At 48.7% G+C, this 18045-nt stretch overlaps 1 protein-coding gene across 2 annotated transcripts in view; it reads left to right on the forward strand.

Moving 5' to 3' along the window:
- The window catches only part of TRPV4 (transient receptor potential cation channel subfamily V member 4), a 60294-nt gene extending 43476 nt beyond the window's left edge, over positions 1-16818 (forward strand). For both annotated transcript variants that reach the window (XM_069081367.1, XM_069081368.1), the window contains exons 7-16: positions 2897-3076; positions 3932-4090; positions 4409-4501; positions 5519-5592; positions 6770-6935; positions 7260-7326; positions 7924-8234; positions 11120-11247; positions 13916-14037; positions 14971-16818. In XM_069081367.1, the coding sequence (XP_068937468.1) occupies positions 2897-3076; positions 3932-4090; positions 4409-4501; positions 5519-5592; positions 6770-6935; positions 7260-7326; positions 7924-8234; positions 11120-11247; positions 13916-14037; positions 14971-15128 (1458 nt within the window). In that variant the 3' untranslated portion in view covers positions 15129-16818. The remainder of the gene's footprint in view (positions 1-2896; positions 3077-3931; positions 4091-4408; positions 4502-5518; positions 5593-6769; positions 6936-7259; positions 7327-7923; positions 8235-11119; positions 11248-13915; positions 14038-14970) is intronic.
- Positions 16819-18045: the final 1227 nt, after the last annotated feature.

The following is an 18045-nucleotide window of genomic DNA, read 5'->3' on the forward strand; positions in this document are numbered from 1 at the left end:
CCCTGTTCCAAGGACCCTCCCAGCTCTGACATCCCCTGTTCCAAGGATGCTCCCAGCTCTGACATCCCCTGTTCTCAGGCCCCTCCCAGGCCTTATATCTCCTGTTCTAAGGCCCCTCCCAGGCCTTACATCCCCTGTTCCAAGGACCCTCCCAGCTCTGACATCCCCTGTTCTAAGGCCCCTCCCAGGCCTTACATCCCCTGTTCTAAGGCCTTTCCCAGATCTAACATTCTGTGTGGCACCCCCCTCTCCTCGCTGTCATTGTCTGAGTCTTGCCCCGAGTCTTTGAACATCTAATATACACTATATTTCTAACTTTATATTTCTCTTTCTGGATGTATAGCTATGCTAGTGTAAGTGTTCAATGCTGCCACCTGCTGGCTCTTCCTAGTATTCTGAGTTACCTTATTTCAACAGAGCTGTTCCCAAAATCACCCGATGAACCTTAATAAAATGATGTATAGCCTTTCCCCTAAATTTCTAGAGATGGATGGATGGGCATTTATTAAACACCACATTGCTAAGTGTTGGAGACACAACACGACAGTGAGACAAGCCCCTACCCTCAGGTAGTGGAAGACAGCACACATCGGGGTGTGATGGCCAGGGAGGGGAATTTTATTCTGGGAGCCACATAGGATGTGCCATGCCATAGGATCATGGATTCAGAGCCAAAAGGGGCCTTAGAGGTCACTGAATCCAACCCTTCCCTTGTCCAGATGAACAAACTGAGGCACAGAAAGGTGGTTTTTTTCATGATTTGTCCAGGGCCACACAAGTAGTAAGTGTTTGAGGGGAGCTTTAGATCAAGGTTTTCCTGACTCTAGGGCTGGTAGGCTAGCCACTAGGCAATACTGTCCTTCATCAGTGAGTGGAATCCTAGGGCATTCCATTGACATGAGTTTCTCAGAGGCAATGATGGCGTTGACCTGATTACCATTCTAAGAGAAAGGAGGAGAAGGTGGGTGAAGTCAGGTGGAATCATGGTCCCAGGGACCCTTAGTCAGGATCGCAGATTTATAACTGGAAGAAACTTTGAGAAAATCTACTTCAGGGCTTCTTAGCTTTTTTGGGGGGATCCTTTTGGCAGTCTGATAAAGCCTGTGGTCTCCTCAGAATGTTTTAAATGCATAAAATAAACCCATAAGATTACAAACCAATTATATTGAAATACACTTGTCAAAACATTAAACAAGTTCACAGATCTGGTCCAACACTCTCATTTGCCCCAGTATGAAACTGAGACTGGTCCAAGGTCATCTGGCCAGTGAGTGACAGAGCCAGGACCAGACCCCAGGCTGCCTGACTCCCAGCTCAGGGCTCTTACTGCTCAGGCTTGGGGTCCTGGAACCCACTGGTCACTGACTTAGCAAGGAGCAGGCGTGGGGCTCTTCTCCCACTTGTCACCAAAAGCCTTAGTGTCCCTTTGATCCATGGGGTTGCAGACCCCTTTAGGTTTCAAGATTGTCATAGGATCATGGATTGAGAGCTGGGAGAGACTTAAACGCCATTTTTACAGATGAGGAAACTGAGGCTCATAGTGGGAAAGTAAGCTGCTCGAGGTTACTCAGCCAGTAAATATCTGAGGCTGGATCTGAACCCAAGTATTCCTTGGTATTCTGTCAAATCCTCAAAAGGTGTCATCCTACATCCCACACTTCCAGAATTCCCAAACAGGCTTCCTTTCCCCTCTTGCCTCTCTGTTCTCTAAAGGACAGAGCCACTCACTTCTCTGACTTACCTTAATCCTTTCTCTTTCCTCACCCCCTCACCTCCACCCCTGATCCTTGTGATTCATCAGATGCCAAGACTGGCCCAATGGAAATAGTCCTCAGCAGACCTGAGGAAGTAGCAAAAGCCACTGGAAAAACTGCAGCCTCTAGAATCAAAGGGTCTGGCTGAGAAGGCAGCCCACTTACTGTTTCTGTGACCTTGGGCCAGTCACTTGGCCCTCAGTTTTCATGTCTGTAAAATGAAGCGTAACTGGGATGGTCCTCAGAGGCCCTTCTTCTAAACTGTGAATAAAGGATCCTGGATTTGCCACTTCCTAGGACTTTGGGGCATTTTGACTTTCTGGGCCTCAGATTCCTTCTCTAAAAAGGAGGACAAATAGCCCCTGCCCCCAGTACCCTCCAAGTTAGATTGTAGGATAGAGGAAATCTTAGGGAAAAGGTCTGCATGTGGATCTGACATTTTATGTATGTCTGTGTTCTGAGACCCCTCCCAGCTCTGACATCTGCTGTTCTAAGCTCCCTCCCAATTCTGACATCCTCTGTTCTAAGGCCCCTCCCAGCTTTAATATTCCCTGTTCTAAGATCCCTCCCAAATCTGACATCCTCTGTTCTAAGGCCCCTCCCAGCTTCAATATTCCCTGTTCTAAGATCCCTCCCAGCTCTGATATCCCCTGTTCTAAGGCACCTCCCAGCCCTGACATTCCCTGTTCTAAGGCTTTCCCAGCTCTGACAGTCTGTGTTCTGAGACCCCTCTCAGCTCTGACATTCCCTCTTCCAAGGTCCTTCACAGCTCTGACATTCCCTGTTCTAGGTTCCCTTCCAGTTCTGACATTCTGTGGTGGTATTGGTGTTATCTGAAGTATTTAAATGCTCTACCACTTTAAACTAATATTGTCAATAACATTCTGAGGTTCTAATAGACATATAGCATTACGATCACCTTGTCATAATTGAGTAACAGAAGTGATGCCTGTTACTGCTGCTCATGTGGGGGGATCCAGTGTCCTATAAGACCCTCACAAACCACACAAGCTCCCCTGGACCCGAACCCATGGGTTTGGCAGGGATGGGAAGGGACAGGTGAGCAGGAGGTGGAAGTTCTGGCCACTATATCCTCAGGTGTCCCCAGGTAACATCTCCCCTCCTCTCCCTGCCCCTTCCAGATTTTCCAGCACATTATCCGCCGAGAGGTGACGGACGAGGACGCAAGACATCTGTCCCGCAAGTTCAAGGACTGGGCGTACGGGCCTGTGTACTCCTCTCTCTATGACCTGTCCTCGCTAGACACCTGTGGGGAGGAGTCCTCGGTCCTGGAGATCCTTGTATATAACAGCAAGATTGAGGTGAGGCCCTGCTGGTGTGAGGGGGCTGTCTGGGGAGGGTCTGGGCCCGGGGAGAAGACAGCACGGCCTTTTGGGTATTAGAATCCTGGCCATGCCACCCATTAGCTGTGTGACCTTGGTAAGTCCTTTCTCCTTTTCCAGTCCTCAGGCTTCTTAGCACCAAGATGAGGGGTTAGAGAGTCTCCAAGGTCCTTTATTGTTCTAAATTCTATGAGCCTACTCTAAGAACCCCAGGAGGGCCCATCTGGGTTTCAGCTCTGACATTTTCTGGCTTAGCTGCCTGAAGCAAGGACTAGAGGGTGTCTTGGGCAGAATTTGGCTCGTTAGAATGTGACCCCCTTGAGGGTAGGAGTTATTTTGCTTCTCCTTGTATACCCAGTGCTTAGAACAATGCCTGGCATACAGGGGGAGCTTAATAGATGCTTGCTGATTAATTGATGGAGGAGGTGTCCCTGACTCATGGAAAACAGGAGACTTCAGCTTGGTCTTGAAGGGTGGCTAGCATCTGAAGAGAGAGAAAGGAGAAGGAAAGGAGAGGGTATTCCAGGAGCCAGGGGTTAGATCAGCAAAGGAATGGAAGCAAGAGGGTCTGAAGAGTAGTGATGCGCCATTGAGAATTCCAGTTTGGTTGCCATGTCTGGTATGTGTAGGAGAGGATTGGAAGACCAATGAAGTTGGGCCTTGAAGGCCAGGCAAGGCAGTGTCCCTTTCTCCTTGTCCCAACCTAGATCTCTGGAGAGCTTTAGGGAAGGGCTTGCCAGGTAGGGAAGGCCCCTGGGTCTGAATGACCCCAAGACCTGGCCTGGCTCAGGGCCCCACCCTTTCCCGATTCTTCTTCCATCCCCCACTCCCCAGAACCGCCATGAGATGTTGGCTGTGGAGCCAATCAATGAGCTGCTCCGGGACAAGTGGCGGAAGTTTGGAGCTGTATCCTTCTACATCAGCGTGGTCTCTTATCTGTGTGCCATGATCATCTTTACCCTCACCGCCTACCACCAGCCCCTGGAGGGCACGGTGAGTGCAGGGGCTCCCAATCCTGTTGGCCAACCAGGCTCGTGCACTCACGACAGCTGGAATGGATGCCATTGGCATTGGAAGAGATCACTCCCGAGTGGATGAAACCTCTGGTCTTTTCAAACTAACCTTGGCTCTGCCCAAGAAGCCAGCCTGGGGCAGCCCAAGCTGCTAAGACCCAGGGTGGTGAGGGAATGAACAAAGAAGGCTGGAATGGTGGAAGGGAAGCATTGCAGGCCAGCGGGGCTCTGCTGGGGCAGGCTGGGGCTGCTGGGACAGGTCCCTGCTGACAGGTCTGCCTTTCTCCTGCCCTCCCAGCCTCCGTATCTGTACCGCACAACTGCTGACTACTTGCGACTTGCCGGAGAGATCATCACCCTTTCCACTGGAGTGATATTCTTCCTTTCTAGTGTGAGTGTGAAGTTCTCCCCCTTCCCCTTCTCCCCCCAACTCCTTCCCCTTTCTCCACATTTCTTCTCCTCCTTTTCTCTCCTTCTTCCTTCTCCCCATCCTCTTCCTTGTCCTCCTTCCTTTCCTCCCTTTTTTTCTCTCTCATCTCCCACACTCCTTTATTTCTCCTCCTTCCCTATTCTTGCTCCTCTCTTCTTCTCCCTTCCATCCATTTCTGCTCTTTCCTTCTTTTCCTTCTACTCTTTCTGCTCTTCCCTTCTCATTTGTATGGAAGAATCAGCTGCCTCCAGGAATACAAGACCCCATTAGAGGTCTTCTGATGAAAGCTAGCTGACGCCTTGTTGGGAGCACTTGAGGGAGAAAGGACTCTTTGTCAGGTATGGGTTGGATTGGATGAACCATGAGGTTCTCTCCATGAAGCAATTTTGCAAAAGATAATGGGTTTCCCACCAGTGGAGCCCTTCACTGTAGGGGGTAGACCAGTTGTCCAGGATGTCACAGAGGCAATATTCAGGTCCTTTCCAGTTCTGAAATTCTGTGTTTTTCCTTTTTTCCACCTCTCTTTTGCTTTCCCTTCTACCTCTTCCCTGTCTGTACTTGAATATGGTGTAATGGATAGAATACTGGACTTGGAGTCAGGAAGACCTGGGTCCCACCTTAAATACCAACCGTGTGACCCTGAGAAACTTCTCTTAACCTCTCTGGGCTTCAGTTTTTATCTCATCTGTAAAATGAGGAGGTCGGACTTTAGGGACTCTAAAGTCCCTTCTATGACCTCATTACTCAGCAGGGTGCCTGGCACATTTCTTGTTATTCAGTCATATCTGAATCTCCTTGACCCCATTTGGAGTTTTCGTGGCAGAGATATTGGACTGATTTGCCATTTCCTTCTCCAGCTCATTTTACAGATGAGGAAACTTAGGCAAACAGGGTGAAGTGACTTGTCCTGGGTCACACCTCTAGGAAGTGCTCTGAATAAAGCCTTGTTGACTAATTGACTTCATCTCCCCTCCACAGATTAAAGACCTTTTCATGAAGAAGTGTCCAGGGGTGAATTCTTTATTTGTTGATGGCTCCTTCCAGCTGCTCTAGTAAGTCCCAGGATGTACGTCCTTGGGGGTACAATGATCTCTGTTTTCCAGCATAGATAGGGATGACTGGTTCATCCAGCTTTCTGGTTGACAGAGAATTGCCATGGTCACTGCCAATTTCCAGAGAATTAGGATGAAATACAATTCACTCATAGTCCTTTGATCCAGTCCAATCCAGCTAGCCCTACTATGTGCAGGGAGTTGGGGATGACAAGACAAAAAGAAACAGAAGGCCCAGAGAATGCTTTGTTTTAGGATCCTGCAGGGTCCTGGGGCTCCCCTTCTGACCATCTGTATGGTAGTTGTGGGCCTCTGCCAATAGAATGGAGGCCTTTTGAGGGCAGGAAGTGCCTTTTATTGGTCTTTGCATTTATATTAAGGTGCTTAACGAGTCAGTCAGCATTTATCAGGAACTTAACATGTGCCAGGCCCGGCAGATATAAAGAAAAATGCTTATCGGTTACTTGTTTGCGTTAATAATTGGCTAAGAATGATGATGATGGTGACTAGTTTTTACAGACCTGTTTACAGTTTTGCTAAGCATTTTACATGTTACCTCATTTGATCCTCACAACAACCCTGGTAGAGAGGTGCTTTTATTCTCCCCATTTTACAGATGAGGAAACTGAGGCTAACAGGGTGAAGTGACTTGCCCAGGGCCACACAGCCAGTAAGTGTCTGAGGCTGGAAGACTCCAGTCTTCTGATCTCCAGGCCCAGCACTAGCTGCCCCTATAGAAATAGCCATTCTTATTATGATTTCTGTAAGGTTATGCATGTCTTCTATTCAGTCTCCCTCACTGCTTTCTGGTAAGCAAGCAGGGGACATTTGGGAGAATGGGTAATCCCCTGAGGGGAGGAAAGGGGCAGTCAATGCCCGGATACCCACAGAGCTATAGTAGAGACACACAACTTACTCCTTGAAGATATATAAGTTAGAACCCAAGTCTTGAGCAGAGGACCTGGGTTGAAATCCCAGCTTTGCTAGTGGTTGGCTGTGTGACCTTAGGCAAGTACATTCCTCTCTCTGAGCCTCAGTTTACCCCCAAGAGAGGGAGCTGGACTGGGGGATCTCCAGGTTGTCCCTGGCTCTTAATTCTATGAGTGGTTCATTTCCTGGGCTCAGGAGAGTGTCCCAGGCTCCCCCTGTAACCCCCTTCCCTCCAATTTCCCCCTAGCTTTATTTACTCGGTGCTGGTGATTGTCTCTGCTGGCCTCTACCTGGCAGGGATCGAAGCCTACCTGGCAGTCATGGTCTTCGCCCTGGTCCTGGGTTGGATGAATGCCCTCTACTTCACTCGTGGGTTGAAGCTGACCGGGACCTACAGCATCATGATCCAGAAGGTGGGCTGGGAACCAGGTCTCCATGGCCATGTAGCAGCTAGGTGGTGGAGTGATTAGATCATCTGATGGGGAGCCAGGAAAGCCTGTGTTCAAATCCTTCCATAGACATTCCCTAGCTGTGTCATCCTGAACTGGCCAATTCCTCGGTGTGAGCCTCAGTTTACCCAACCCCCCAAATGAGACTGATAATAGTAACCATAGTTCTTATTATCTGTCACTGGGTAACTCACTGAATGGGACAATGTAGGAGAAGCACCCAACTGGGGGAAAGGGAGGCAAACTTTGTCTCCTCTCTTTCCTTCACATCTTGGCTGGGCATCTCAGATCCTGTTCAAAGACCTTTTCCGTTTCCTGCTGGTCTATCTCCTCTTCATGATTGGCTACGCTTCAGGTGAGCTCTAGGTTGCCAGGTGTGATTTGGAGGATGGGGACTGCATGGAGCCAGAGGGGAGTTCTTTGGGGACTGGCTCACCTTCCAGTTGGCATGGTGTAATGGAACAGGTCAGAGGACCTATTTTCAAATCCTGACTCTGCCCACTTACTGTCTCTGTAACCCTGGGTAAGTCATTAACTTCTCTGTGCCTCAATTTTCCCATCTGTAAAATGATTTATAATCTGTAACCTGGATGTCATAGAATCATAGATTAACCTCCCTCATTTTGCTGATGGAAAAACCAAACAGTAAATGTCTCAGTCTTCCAGATTCTAGGCCATAATGTTGGAACTGAATTGAATGACCTCTAAGGGCTGTCCCAGTTCTAAATCTGTAACCTTTAGGTCAGTGGCAACTGTTATATGTGCTGCCCAGTTAGATTGTCCCTTTTGGCTGGCTAGAGAATTTCAGTGAGAAGCCAAGGGCTTGGGGCTGGTCTATTCTCCCCCCCAGCCCTGGGAATTCTGGGTATTTGGGAGCTCCAGAGACCCCCAGGAATGACCCGGAAGATCCCCTGGAACCGTAGTCACTGGTTCTTGCCCATTGCTCCCCCAGCTCTGGTCTCACTGCTGAACCCATGCAGCACAATCTGCAATGAGCACCACACCAACTGCACAGTCCCCAGCTACCCGTCCTGCCGCGACAGCCAGACCTTCAGCACCTTCCTCCTGGACCTCTTCAAGCTGACCATCGGCATGGGCGATCTGGAGATGCTGAGCAGCGCCAAGTACCCCGTGGTCTTCATCATCCTGCTGGTCACTTACATCATCCTGACCTTCGTGTTGCTTCTGAACATGTTGATTGCCCTCATGGGGGAGACGGTGGGCCAGGTGTCCAAGGAGAGCAAGCACATCTGGAAACTCCAGGTAGGGAAAGCTATTAGAGCTGGAGCCTTGGGCTGACCTGAGAGTCTGGACACCTGGGCTTGTGGGTGTTGGAGGTCTGGAACGTGGGCATCCAGAACGAGGGGCACTGAAAGTTTGGGGAGATGGAGCTTGAGTCTGAAGTTATGGGCCTGGGGAGTCAAAAGAGCTGGGCCTGGGATCCTGGAGACCTGGGCTTGTGGGGGTTGGAGGTCTGGAACCTGGGCCTTGGGAGCAATGGACCTTGAAAGTTTGGGGAGATGGGGCTTGAGTCTGAAGATCTGGGTCTGGGGAATCAGGAGATTTGGACCTGAGAGTCTGGAGACCTGGGCTTGTGGGGGTTAGAGGTCCAGAACGTGGGCATTCAGAGCGACGGGCCTTGAAAGTTTGGGGAGATGGGGCTTGAGTCTGAAGATCTGGGTCTGGGGAGTCAGGAGATTCAGACCTGAGAGTCTGGAGACCTGGGCTTGGGAATCATGAGACAGAGCCTGGGACACTGCCCTGAGCCCAGGAAAGGAAAGAGCAGTATGGTTAATTGGAGAGGATTTTAGAGACACCCCTCTCTAAGGGGATGTTCCTAGGGTCTTGGATGTCAGGAGAACCTAGGATTCTGGAGACTTGGTTTCTAGTAGTGCCCCAGCCAATAACTTGCTGTGTCCCTTTGGATGAGCCTTTTTTTTCTCCCTAGGCCTCAGTTTTCTCATCTGTCCAATGGAGGATGTTTCCCCTCCCCAATTTGCCTCCAAGGTTGTTGTGAAGGGTCACATTAGACAGTGGGTGTGAAAGGACTTTAAAAAAGTTAAAAGCTACTATGGCATAAGACATCAGAGGCCCAGAATAATACAGGCTCCTGGCTATTGGCCCTGGATTAAAACCCAGCTCTGTCATTGACTGTGTGATGTTGCACAAGGCACTTTCTCTTTCTGGCCTCAGTTTCCTCTTTGGTGAAATGAAGGAGTTGAGCTGTATGACCTCTGAGGGCCTCTAAGGTCCAGATTTATGGTCTGTGGCCTCTCCATGCCTCAGTTTACCCATCTGTATAATGAAGGAGAGGGATGAAGTGACCTCTGAGGTCCTTTCCAGCTCAAGTCCGTGGTTCTGTGACCCATCCCTGGAAGGGGGCAACACCCAGCAATGACCAGGGCTGAGCTTTGCCCTGGGAGAGCAGTAATGCTCCCCACTCTGGCTGCCCCCAGCCCTTAATATTCAGTGGCTTCTCAGTGGATGGTGATGGTGGTGGGCTTAACAGACCCTGTGAGATCCAAGCACAGAGAAACCAGGTGGTCATCCCAAAGCCTAGCCCAGGGGCCGCAGGGGACCCTCCTGACTTCATTGTCTCCAAAAACCCTTCATGTACTGGATGAACCACTTCTCAGCCTGTGGGTGGATGATTCACCTCTCTACATCTCAGTTTTCTCATCTGTCAAATGGGGAGAGCATTCCTTACTCTCCTCACTTCGTATATTCTTTGTCATGAGATCTTTCAACTCTGCCATTTTAGATCCCAAGGCCCTCTCCAGCTCTCCCATTCTATGGTCTGTGTTCTAAGGAGCCTTCCAGATCTCCCATTCTGTGATCTGTGTTCTAAGGAGCTTTCCAGCTCTCCCATTCTATGGTCTGTGTTCTAAGGAGCTTTCCAGCTCTCCCATTCTATGGTCTGTGTTCTAAGGCCCTTTCCAGCTCTCCCATTCTATGGTTTGTGTTCTAAGGCCCTTTCCAGCTCTCCTGTTCTATGTTTTATATTCTAAGGATCTTCAGCTCTCCCTGTTGTATATGGAATGATCTTTCTCAACTAGAAAACACTGTGTAAGTGTGGACTCTGATAGCTGTCATACCTTCTGGTCCCAGCCGACCTCCCCACAATGCTCCCTGCAGGTATCCTCTTCTGCAATGATCACCTGGCCCAGTGTCTCCAGGTGTTTTTCCTGTAAGGTTAGGAACCCCCCTCCCAGACCGCACCACCGCCCTGCAATGAGTCCTAAGGTCTTCCGTCCTATTGCAGTGAATGAGCTCTTATGTGAAGGCAGAAGGCCTCACTAGAGGGTGAGGTACTTTCCTCTGGGCCTCCATTTCCTAGTTTGTAAAACGAGGGGTTTGGACCAGGAGGTCTCTTTCACTTCTGATGTCCTGCCCTATGTTCTAAGGCTTTTCTAGACCTAACATTCCGTTCTACGTTCTGAGATCCCTTTCAGTGATGAGATTCAGAATCTGCACTCTTGGCCCCATTGCTCTCTGCTATTCTGTGTTCAGAGGCCCCTTCTGGTTCTGACATTTTCTGTGTTCTAAGGGCCCTTTAAGCTCTAACGTTCTAGGCTGTTTATCTTTCGGCCCCTTCCAGTCCTAACATTCAGCGTTCTAATGTCTCCTCTAGCACTAATAGTCTGTGTTCTGAGCTCCCCCCCTCCCCATCCTGCCATTCTACCTTCTAAGGTGATTTCCAGTTCTGAAGCCTTTTGTCTAGGCCCCTTGTAGCATGTGTATTCTGCATTCTATCTCCTAAAGTCCCTCCAGATCGATCGTTCTTGGTTCTAGATTCTAAGGTCTCCACTCCAATTCTCTTCTATGTTCAGAGGCTCCTTCCAGCTCTGACATTCTGTTCTAAAGGTTCTGTGTTCTAAAGACCTACCGAGGCCAACATTCTCTCTGTTAAAGGCTCTTGCAGCTGTAAATCCTATGATCTTTGCTCACTGGGACCAAGCAGGAGGTGTGAATGTCTTAGGGGACCTCGTTTTCATTTCTTTCTGGCCTTGATTTTTGTTTCTTCCAAGTGCTGGTGCTCCCAGGTGGAGGACGGGTTTAACTTAGCATATTGAATCCGGGGGCATTAAAGGTGGAGGAAACAATGGCCTGATGGTTCCTTTTGTCTCTCCTTTCTCTCTGCTCCAAAGTGGGCCACCACCATCTTGGACATTGAGCGTTCTTTCCCGGTGTTTGTGAGGAAGGCGTTCCGCTCTGGGGAAATGGTCACTGTGGGCAAGAGCTCGGATGGCACACCAGACCGGAGGTGGTGTTTCAGGTAACTGTTCCCCCCCACTGCCGCCAAGGCAGCCTCTGTGGGGGACCTGGCTAGGAAAATCTGCATGGCACATGCTTGGGTCAGGTCAGCATGATGCTTTCTATTCATTTTTACTTTCTGCTGGGGAGAAGAGTGAGCTTTCTCTCTTCCCTGACCCACAGCCCTCAGGCTAACCTCCAGGGAGGTGGTCTCACCATCTTGTAAGAGATACCTCTCCTCCTCACCTCCCCATCCCCATTCCCTACGGCATTAAAAATCTTGAAATCCACATGGTTGATGGAGTCCTTTCTCTTCAACCAGCTAGGCTCCAGAAAGGCCTAGAACTTCATAAATTTGTCCCTTCCAACTCTCAAAACTCTGATCCTTTGATATACTGTGAAGTTCAAGTTACTTTTTCTGTAAACCAACCGTGCTTACTGTGTGCTAGGCACTGTGCTAAGCCCTGGAGATACAGAAAGGAACCAAAAAAAAGCCAAACAACCCAGTTTCTGCCCTCAAGGAGTTTACAGTCTAATGGGGGAGACCACATGCTGAGAACTATGGACAAACAGATAAATGAGAGATAGTTAGCAGAGGGAAGGCACTAGAATTAAAAGAGGGTGGGGAAGGCTTCCTGCAAAAAATGGGATTTAATAGAAGCCAAGGAAGCCAGGTGGTAGAGACAGGAGGGAGAGGATTCCAAGCATGGGGGATAGCCCGAGAGAACACCCAGGGCCAAGAGATGGTGTGTCTTGGTTGTGGACCAGACAGGAGGCCTATACCACTGAATTGAAGACTATAGGGTAGGGAATAGAGTGTAAGAAAACTGGAAATGGAGAAGGGGTCTAGGTTAGGAAGGGCTTTGAATGCCAAAACTTTTTATATTTGATCCCACAGGCAATAGGGAGCACTGGAGTTTATTGATTAGGAGAGTTACCTAGTCAGACCTGTGCGGAGAATGGACTGGAGTGGGGAGAGACTTAAGGCAGGCAGAACCCCTCCTCCCCCATTATTTTTGTGTTGTTTTTTGTTATTCAGTCATTTCAGTCATATCTGACTTTTCATGACCCCATTTGGGGTTTTCTTAGCAAAGATGCTAGAATGATCGACATTTCCTTCTCCAGCTCATTTTACAGATGAGGAAACTGAGCCAAACAGGGTGAAGTGACTTGCCCAGGGTCACACAGCTAGTGAGTGTCTGAGGCTGGATTTGAATTCAGGTCTAGTCCTGACTCCAGGTCTATCCACAGCACCCTCCAGCTGCACACACCTGATCACAGATGTAATTTATTACTAATTACACCTTTATTTTCACTGACATTTGTTTTCCTTTGTAATCCTATACATTTTATTTTATGCATTTAAAAACATGAGAAGAGGGGCATAGGCTTCAGTGGACTTTTCCAGAGGGATCTTGAAAAGCATATTAAAAAAAATTTGTTCTCTCTATTAGTATTTGACCATATTTGTTTTCTTTCTTTTTAAATGTATTGGTGTTTTTTTTCCTTTTTTAGTTCTATCAAAACACAGTGCAAGTATTAAGCTCATCTGTGCACTAGGCTGGGTGCTGAGGGAGACCATGTTCACATGTGTCAATGGATCTACAAGACACATACCAAAGGGCTACTGGGTCATTTGGGGCAGGGCAGCATTAGCAGTTGTGGGGCTCAGGAAAGGCCTTCACATCAATGACTTTCCCCCACCAACACCTTCTTGTAACAGAGAAATGAGCAAAAGAAATCAGTGCCTTGGTTGTTATGCCCTATGTCGTCACTGTAGTTCACCACCTCTTGGTTGGGAGTAGGCCATTGTGCTTAGGGAAGGCAGAGTGGAAGTGTGGCCTAGTGGAAAGATTGGAGTCAGAGGCCTGGGCTTCATTTGCTTACTCCCTGTGTGGGCTTTGGTTTCCTTGTCTGTGAAATGAGAAGGGGGAATCCAAGGGCCTTCTGGCTCAGAGGGCTTTGTCCTCACCCCCTGTGGAGCCTGAAAGCCCTTCATAACTGCCCCTCCCCCACCAAGACCTTTCCAGTCTTCCCATACCTTACTCCATGTACCCTGAGATATCCTTAAACATAATTCTGTCATTATAAGACTCCATCTTTCAGCTCCAAGTGTTTCTGCTGGTTGTGCCCCATGCCAGGAACACCCTCCTTCCTTGTCTCTGCCTCCAAGTCTCACCTTACACTCTTCCCCCTCAATTCCAATGCCCACCCTCTGAGACTATCCCCAAACTACCCACCGCATATATCTGGTTTGTGCATAGCTGTTTGCACGTCAATCAATAAGCATGTAGTAAATAATCAATAAACATTTGCTGCGGGCAGCTAGGTGGTGCGGTGAATAGAGCGTCAGACCAGGAGTCAGGAAGACCTGAGTTCAGATCCAGCCTCAGACCCTTACCAGCTGCATAACCCTTGGCCAGGCATCTCACCGCTGTCTCTCTCAGTTTCCTCATCCGTAAAAGGAAGCTAATAGTAGCCCCAACCTCCAAAGGCTGTTGCTAGTATCAAATGAGATGCTATTTGCAAAGCACTTTGCAAGCCTTAACATGCCATTTTCATAGGATCTTGGGAAAGAACTGTCTGAGATGGGCATTGGCCCCAGCGAAGGAGGAAGGTGCTTTTGGACGTTGAGGGAGGGAGGAGAGACAAGTGGGTCCCCACTGTTTCATTCTGTTCTGCCCTCCTAGGGTTGATGAAGTGAATTGGTCCCATTGGAACCAAAATCTGGGCATCATTAATGAGGATCCAGGCAAGAATGAGACTTACCAGTACTATGGTTTCTCACACACCATGGGCCGCCTCCGAAGGGGTGAGTACAGGGGGGATGAGGAGGAGATGGGGAGGAGGAAGGGGAGGGGAGGGGAGGTGGAGGCTGGGAAGGAAGGAGGGAGAAGGGGAACATTTTCTGACTTGATTTCCTAGTGTAGGGGTAAGCCTCAAAGTCTGGAATTCTGATCTTGCCTGTCCCACTGACTAGGGCAGTTCTGGTCCCTCTCTGGCCATCACCTTCTATATCAAAGGGGACTAGATCAGGCGTTCTTAACTTGGGGTCCACAGACCTTCCCCCCAAGCAGTTCATGGATATATTTCAGGGAACTTGGATGGGAAAAAAAGACATCATTATTTTCACTGACTAATTTTCTGTGTTTTATTTTATACATTTAAAAATATGGTGCTGAGAAGAGAGACCAAGACTCTGCCAGAGGAGTCTGGGATGAAAATGGGGAAGAACTCCTGGGCTAGAGCATCACTGGGATCTGTCATTCTTAGTTTTAAGGCCCCTCCCAGCCCTGACATCCCCTGTTCTCAGGCCCCTCCCAGCCCTGACATCCCCTGTTCTCAGGCCCTCCCAGATCTGATATTCTGTGTCCTGAGGTCCATTCCATTTCTAACATTCTATGTTTTAACCTTCTAAGTCTTGACATTTTGTGTTCTAAGGTATCATCCAGCTCTAACATTCTGTGTTCTAACATTCTAAGTTCTAAGGTCCCTTCCACCTCTGCCATTCCAAGTTCGGGGTTCTTGGGTCCTGTTCTCTTAAATTCACCTTCTGTGTTCCTCCAGCTCTAACATTCTGTGGGTCTGTGAACAAGCAGCTCTGCTGGCCGACACCTAGCCTGGCCCTTCCGCACTCTTCTTGGCTGGGGCCCCCATGACTCTGAAGATCCCTGCATTTCCCTTTTGGACAGATCCCATTCTTCTCCCCTTCCAGTGAGCCCTCCCCTGTGTGTTCCTCCTACAGATCGCTGGTCCGTAGTGGTGCCCAGGGTTGTTGAGCTGAACAAGAATGCCCACTCGGAAGATGTGGTCGTGCCACTGGACCACGTGGGCCCTTCTGCTGCCCCTGCTCAAAGACAGAGCTACCCCCATCACTGGAGGACAGAAGATGCCCCGCTCTAGTGGGGCCCGGGAAACCTTGGGGAGGGAACCCAGGAACTCAAGTGTGTGTCATGGCTGATTGGCATGGAAAGAACACAGACCTCACCTGTTGGCTCCTGCTAGCCCTCACTTTCCCCCTGGATAGTCTGCATCTGGGAACCCTCTTTGTGCCAGCCTGGGGTTTGCCAGCATTTCCAAGGGGAGCTCCCACTGATGGCTTCCTGAGTTTCCTGGCCCTGAATAAGCCTTATATTAACACCAAAGATGCCCAGATGAAGAGAGGTCCAGCCATGCCCTGCCTTGGAGGGAGGGGATGTGTCAAAGTTGAGTGGTGTTGTCTCTGGCAGAGTCAGCTGGAGGCCATGTGCCAGGTCAGATGGGGAATATGTATTTGCTCCCTGGCTCTGGTCCTTTCTATCCGTGTGACCTTAGGCAAGTCGGTTCCCATCCTCAGGTTCTCTATAAAATAAGGGCGTTGGGCTAGATGACCTCTGAGGTCCCTTCCAGTTGTAAACCCTATGAGCCTATGACCCTCTCTTGCTCACTTATGAACCCTGACCCATGTTCATACCCCTACTAGACCTTGGGTATAGCAGGTAATGTCAGGCAAGGAAAAGAAGGTGAATGGTTTGAAGCAGAGGTCAGAGATGAAAGGCTCCCAGCCTCTGTGGCCCTGAAACAGCCTCCTTTCACTCCTATGGAGTTATTCAGGTCAGTATGGCATGGCCAGCAGAGAAGGGGCACCTTTTCCCCCAGTCAGCTACAGGGAGGCACTTCCCACCCCTGCCCCGGCCCTTGTCAGACTCTCATTCCATTATTTATTTGTTCTTCTTTAGCTCAGGAAGAAAGTTCATGGCTAGAGGGCAGGGTAGTTGTGCCCTCCATGGAGGCCTCAGAAAATCTTCCCAGCCCCAGGACCCAGCCTGGTCCTGCTGGTATCAACCCCATGTCCCAGTGTCTACCTGTCAACATGGTACTAAGAGCTAGGGAGCCTCAGAGGGCAAGGAGTGTGTCCTCTGTATATTCTGCGTGGTGGCTGGGACAGTGTGGGGAGGGGCTCAATAAGGAGGAGCTCAATAAATATTAGTTTATCATGTTGGTAATGTTGGTGACAATGGTGGTGATGGCACGGTGGTGTGATAGGGAGAGGGATGATTGTGGAGGGGGATGATATGGGTAGGATGGGGATGGGCAGGTGGGATGAAGGAAATGGAAATTGGAGGTGATGGAATGAGGATGGGAACTGAGATGATAGGCATAGGAATGGGGATGGGGAATGGGCTGACAATTATGGTGCTGGGGATGAGGATGGTAAGTGGGACAGTGGAAGGGGTGGATGGGCACTAGGGTGCTAATGGATGCTGGTGGTCTCGTAAATCCTTAGGGCTCCTGGCAATTAAGATTCTAAGATGATGATCTGCCCGAGAGAGAGCATTTCCTCCCTGGGAGTTCTCTTCACTAATAAAATCACAAGTCTGGAGCCTTAGATCCACAAGGAGATTAGATTAGACTTTCTAATGCACTTCATTTTATAATGAGGAAACTGGGACCACAGGACAGAAAATGGAAGAGTTAGGATTCAAGCCCAGAGCCTCAATTTATAATTAAATCTTAATCCTTTCCCCGGCACCATTCTGACTTTCCATGCTTTCTGTATTGTGTCTGTATGATATAGAATGATACAAGTATATGCAGATGTATATCTGTATATGGGCACATACATACATATATATATATATATATATATATATATATATATATATACACACATATACATATATTTGCCTCTCTTTTTGTTGTTCAGTCATGTCAGACTCTCCATGAACCCATCTGGGGTTTTCTTAGCAAAGGTATTGGAGTGACTTGCCATTTCCTTCTCCAGCTCATTTTACAAATGAGGAAACTGAGGCAAACAGGGTGAAGTGACCTGCCTAGAGTCACACAGCTGTTAAGTGTCTGAGGTCATGTTTGAAGTTATGAAGATGTCTTCCTGTTCTAAGGCCAGAACTCTATTCATTGCACCACCTAGCTGCCAATGCCTGTTTTTATGTGTCTCTAAATTTATTTGTGGATGTATATGCCTCTCTATCTCTCTCTGTCTCTGTCTCTCTCTGTCTCTCTCTGTCTCTCTGTCTCTCTCTCGTATGCTGAGGGAGAAGGTGAATATGAATAAAGGTGAGTAATATCCATCCTGGGGCCTTTCCCGGGATTGCCAGGAGTCTGATTCCCCCCTTTCTCACATGTGGGTGACTCCATCAACCCCCTTCTCAGATTCCATTTCTTGGGGCTTCCCAGGACTGCTTCTGATTACTAGGGTTATCCAAGTGATTGAATCTCCCAGATGTTCTTGGGGTCTGCTCTTGGGGCCTGATTTTCTAATCTAGCTCCCAGAGAAATGACTTTGGCTGGAGCTGTGTCTGAAATCTTCCCTCTAAGGCATAGGTTGGAGGCTAGGTGGATACTGTAAATGCTCATATTTTCCTAATGAGTGTAAAAGAGTAAGCATCAAGCATTTTCCTGATGAGAACCTCATTATTCGCATAGGAAAAACTAAGCAGGTGAAGGATGCCCAGTGGTAAGCTTATGATATGCATTTGGAAGGACAAACCACAGAGCTTGACCATCAGTCTGTGTATCATGGACCAACGATGGTGCCACTGGAGAATGAGCCAGTGAACAGGAAGAGGAAGCTGGGCTGGATTGCTTTGGGGAAATTGCAGTTGTTCTAATGACTCTTAGCTCCCTAAAGCTAAGGTCTGTCTTTTTAAAAAATTGAATTTTTCTTTACATCCTCAGTTTTTACATAAACTTCATTTCCAAGTATATCTTGCTTTACTCCTGCCTCTGTCCCTGGTAACAAAGGGAAACAACAGGAAAAAGAAAAGCCATTCAGCAAAATCCTTTAGCCAACCAAGAAGCAATCATTAGGTGCCTACTG

This window comes from Petaurus breviceps, unplaced genomic scaffold (genome assembly GCF_028583685.1).
Source record: "Petaurus breviceps papuanus isolate PSGF00001 unplaced genomic scaffold, PetGlider_PUasm1.0 99, whole genome shotgun sequence".
NCBI lineage: Eukaryota > Metazoa > Chordata > Mammalia > Diprotodontia > Petauridae > Petaurus > Petaurus breviceps.